This window comes from Nuphar pumila, chromosome 6, assembly GCF_984573655.1.
Source record: "Nuphar pumila chromosome 6, dmNupPumi1.hap1.1, whole genome shotgun sequence".
Classification (NCBI taxonomy): domain Eukaryota; kingdom Viridiplantae; phylum Streptophyta; class Magnoliopsida; order Nymphaeales; family Nymphaeaceae; genus Nuphar; species Nuphar pumila.
In genome coordinates, this window is record NC_143254.1 from 36,054,968 (window position 1) to 36,060,014 (window position 5,047).

Sequence of the window (5,047 nt, forward strand, 5' to 3'; positions counted from 1 at the left end):
TCTTTTAAACATTCATTGATTGACTAAAAGAAACTACCCAACCAAAATTATTGTGGTCACCATTTATTCCAAATCAGAAGAGTACTCTCTCTCTCTCTCTCTCTCTCTCTCTCTCTCTCTCTCTCTGCACCACCTGTTAACTCACCGCTTTTTTAGCTCCAACATCCTAGTTTTATATAATCCCTGATGTCTTACAGACCCCCCTAAACCAAATCATCAAATTCTTCTCTATCTTCTTCAGTTGCTAATAATGGCTGCCAAACTCTCTTCTTTCCTTGCCCTCTTCCTCACCTTCTATATCGTAATCACGCTCACAGGAACTGCAATGGCCATCCGGAGTATACCAAAAAAGGCACCTCAGACTGGCGATTTGAAAAAACCTGATTGTGACACAGATGGCAGCTTCCTCATTCCTGGAGTTGGCCGATACATGGGAAATTCCGCTGGAGCCTTGCCAACGACCCCTTTGCCAGGCACAGGAGGGCCCGGAGATGGTGGTGGTGGGTACCAGACCCCTAGTTATATCCCCGGACTCGACGACACTTTTGTTCCCAATCCAGGCCTTGAAATTCCAATTGTTGGAGGTGGAGTTCCAATTGGCAATGTTCACCCTTAAGCTTTGATTGGTGAAAACAATCATCATATAGACAATGGTACTCATGTAGGGTAGGTATCGTAGTGTTTTAGCATTCAAAAGGCATTGCTTGAAGCAGCTTCAGCTGGCGTAGAGGTTATTGTTTCAGGTCCTTGGGTGTAACCATCTGGTATTGACTTAGTTGAATAAGATTTGATTGCATGTCTTTTTCCATTATATGCTTAAGCTGGATAGATCAAATAATAAAATAAAAATAAAAGTAGAAAATCCACATTATGCTGTCAATAGGCAGGCCCAAATTCAAGAATTAAGAAAGTCATTGTTTCCTCTGCAAAAGTTACAAAGTTTGTCGCATCTTGTGCTTTCTTCCTAAATGGACAAGATATTCTAAAGCACAACATATCAAGAAACTACAAAGTGCAACAGGTGAAGAGGAACATCAGACACAAACCAATTCTTTCAAGCAAGAGGACATTAACTCCAAAAGTTAGATCATGTTGAAATCCCCGTGTCTGGTGGCCGCAGTCATTTTTCTCCATTTTTTCTCAAAGATTTTTATTGCTTAAGCACCTAGAAGAATTCCCTTGCAACTAAAATTGTTGAAAAGGAAAAAAACATGGGCATCAGAGCTAAGGGTGTGTTCGAGTACTTGGATCTGGAACAGAAGGTTCGTACTTGGTCATGAGATCCATGCCAATCAGCAGTTGTTGTAAACATGAGATCTCAGATCTTTAAATCTAAGATTCCAAAATACCCTCAAATTCATGAATCTCTAACCAAAAGAGGGAGGTCTCTATGTGGTCCAGTTTCAAATCCTATGGGTCTCATAATAACTAGATTCAGACACGTAACTTGATCCATTTCTATACCCTGACAATCACTCAGGAATCAAAATACTTCCTAAAAAGGAAAACAGACATGCATGAGTTGATCTTTTGGTGACAACCCATTCATCAGGCAACAAATGGCCTATACACGGCTCGCTCTTCATCTGCATGAAGAAAATACATGAGAGACCTTCTGATTCACTGACTTGAGTTGATTCCTCACAAAACATAAGGCCATAAACGTTGATGGTAGGGTAACTATCAGGAATTAAGTTCCCCAACAGAAACAGAAGTATTTGATCCTTGTTTGTTAGTTTCAATTGCTACAAATAGATCAAGGGCAGAAATAGAAACCTAGAATGCCGTCAGCAACCTGATAGTCATGAAAAATATATATATTGGTGGTGAATGTTCACACAATGCAAATTTACATTTAACGTGGAAACCCAAATTTTTAAGAGCAACGTTAAAAGTTGTAAACACCCAAAAACTTTACAAATCTCAAAAACTGAGAAACCTAACAAACAAACAAACAACAACTACGCCTTCATCCCAAAACAATTGGGGTCAGCGATATGAACCAAAAAAAGAAATTCATTTTGGGTCTTCCACATGAATCCTTTTCCTCCAATCATTTCTATCCAACGCCATGTCCTCGGTGAGGTTCAAAGCATTCATATCCTTTCCTATCATCTCCATCCAAGTCTTCCTAGGCCTACCCCGACCTCTTTTAACTAATATATTTTCCCATTTCTCCAACCTTCTAACTGGAGCATCATTAGGCCTTCGCCGAATATGTCCAAACCACCGTAAACGATTCTCTCGCATCTTATTTTCAATGGGTGCAACACCTACCTTCTTACGTATCTCTTCGTTCCGAATCTTATCTTTTATTGTATTTCCACACATCCATCTAAGCATCCGCATCTCAGCTACACTCATTTTTTGAATATGATGTCTCTTGGCAGCCCAACATTCCGTACCATAAAGTAAAGCGGGTCTAATAGTCGTCCTATAAAACTTTCCCTTCAACCGCAATGGCATTCTACGATCGCACAGCACTCCAGTAGCACTTTTCCATTTCATCCACCCAACCTTTATCCTATGATTTACATCTCCATCAATTTCTCCATACTTTTGAATGATGGATCCCAAATATTTGAAATAATCATTCACCGGTATATCTTGCTCACCAAGCTTCACTACACTCCCATCACTACTTCGTTGCTTACTAAACCGACATTCCATATATTCAGTCTTACTCTTACTCAACTTAAGACCTCTAGCTTCCAATGTCTGTCTCCATAATTCTAACTTAGCATTAACCCCAGCTCTAGACTCATCAATCAAAACAATATCATCAGCAAACAACATACACCACGGTATATTTTCTTGAATTGATCTCGTAAGCTCATCCATCACTATCGCAAATAGGAAAGGGCTTAAAGCAGATCCTTGATGTAACCCAACCGTTATCGGAAAATTGGTTGTCACCCCTCCACAAGTGCAGACATTGGTTACTACTCGTTCATACATATCTTTAATTATACTAATGTACTTGAGAGAAACACCTTTCTTCATCATTGTCCACCAGAGAACGTCCCTAGGTACTCTATCGTATGCCTTCTCTAAATCAATAAAAACCATATGCAAATCTTTGTTCCTCTCTCTATATCTTTCAATAAGTTGTCTAAGAAGATGTATAGCTTCCATAGTTGATCTTCCAGGCATAAAACCAAATTGATTCTCCGATATCATGACAACCTTCCTCAACCTAGACTCAATCACCCTCTCCCAAAGTTTCATAATATGACTCATGAGTTTTATACCACGATAGTTTGTGCAATCTTGTATATCACCCTTATTCTTATATAAAGGCACCAAAGTACTCTTCCTCCACTCATTAGGCATCTTATTTGTTCGCCAAATCAAGTTAAAAAGATTTGTCAACCATTCTAAACCTTTCTCTCCCAAGCATTTCCAAGCCTCGATAGGTATAAAAACTGAGAAACCTAGGGATCTGGAAAATAACCAAGAACAAAAGATGTCCAAAAACAACATTTCTGTATGGGATGACAATCCTGTTTGCGGTTCTATCTACTTGATATGACACCCCCTCTGTGCCGTCATACCCTGGGATGACACACCAGTGTGCAGTTCCACATGGGACGGTTTGGTGTGCCGTTCGGTCCCGTTAGACACATGGATAAATCTTTAAGAAGAAGTGTGTCCTAATTGGACTCAACCTCCTCTTGTGTATTTGGTGTTGGAATTTTGGTGGATGAGTCTTATTTTCATAATTCATTTGGCCTGGATTAAAAAAAAAACTCTATATTCATATACCATCTAGGATTATTATAAATAGGGGTGGGCTCGTAGAGTTTGAAACAAAAATCTAAAAATCTTGTTTGAGTGATGGCCTTAGAGAGAACATCTACCCTAGCCTTGCCTTCAGCTGGATCCTTAAACTGTCATACTTACGCAAAGGTGTTGTCGAAGTCATTTCAACAACCATCGTGCCTACACGAACGTGCTGCCAGACCGAAGAAGAGCATAAAAGATAAACGGATATCATAGTCGATTTGATAGATTGTTCTTATGTTTTAGTGTTCTTTACATTTTTTTTTATTCTCTACATAAGTGCTTATACACATTTCATTTCAATTGCATATCTTGTTTCACAGGGACTCAGAATCCTAAATATGAGCACTTGTCCGACCAAGTTCGGTGAAGCCTAAAAAGGTTTCGACAAGCCAGTAGTGTTAAGACTAGCCAGTCCTATTTAAGGGTATTTATTTCTTTGTAATAAATTGAATCACATTTGATTAATAACAAAAAAGAAGCATCTGTAAACACCCAAAAAATTTATAAATTTTCAAAAAAGACAAACCTAGGGATTTGAGAAATAAGCCTAGCAAAGACTTGTTCGAGAAACAACATTTCGGTATGGGACGACAATCCTGTTTGCGGTTCCATCTACCGGATGGCACCCCCTCTGTGTCATCCTACCCTGTTATGACACACAAGTGTGTGGTCCCACTAGGCACATGGATAAACCTATTAGAAGAGGTGTGTCCTAGTTGGACTCAACCTCCTCTTGTGTATTTTATGTGAGACTCTTCCTAAATGAGTCTTATCCCCGTGAGGATAAAATCAGATCCATTTTGGTTGGATTAAAATCCAAAAAAATCCCTAATTCACATCTCATCCACAATTGTTATATAAATAAGGGTACCCTCCGAGAGTCTAGATCAAAGGATCTGTAAATCATATTCCTAAGTGTTGGCCTTAGAGAAGAAACCTACCCAAGCTCTACTTGTGCTCAGACCCTTTCTACCACAAGCCCTCAATTGTCATACCTACGAGAGGTGTTGTCAAAGTTACTGCAAGAACTATCAAACCGAGCTATCGATCAATTGAAGGGAAACCTTAAAGGAGAAAAAACATGCTCTCAAGTCCAAAAAAGGTATTTTTCCATATCATTTACTTATTTATTCTAATTTATTTGATATGTTTATTGATACTCATACACATTTTGATTTTATTTGCATATCTAAATCCGTAGTGGTGAGTTTCAAAACTACAAAGATCGAAAAGAGGATGACCCGAGCTTGAGATGGGCATC

General features: G+C 39.0%; 1 protein-coding gene across 1 annotated transcript; it reads left to right on the forward strand.

The window, feature by feature from the left end:
• Positions 1-250: 250 nt before the first annotated feature.
• LOC149834632 (putative cell wall protein) lies at positions 251-616 on the forward strand. The gene has a single exon (XM_090009420.1). It carries the CDS (start codon positions 251-253, stop codon positions 614-616), a length of 366 nt encoding a protein of 121 aa, XP_089865546.1.
• Positions 617-5,047: the final 4,431 nt, after the last annotated feature.

Bases quoted from the DNA above. Each gene is read 5' to 3' on its own strand.
- LOC149834632 (XM_090009420.1), top strand. From the start codon at position 251: ATGGCTGCCAAACTCTCTTCTTTCCTTGCCCTCTTCCTCACCTTCTAT.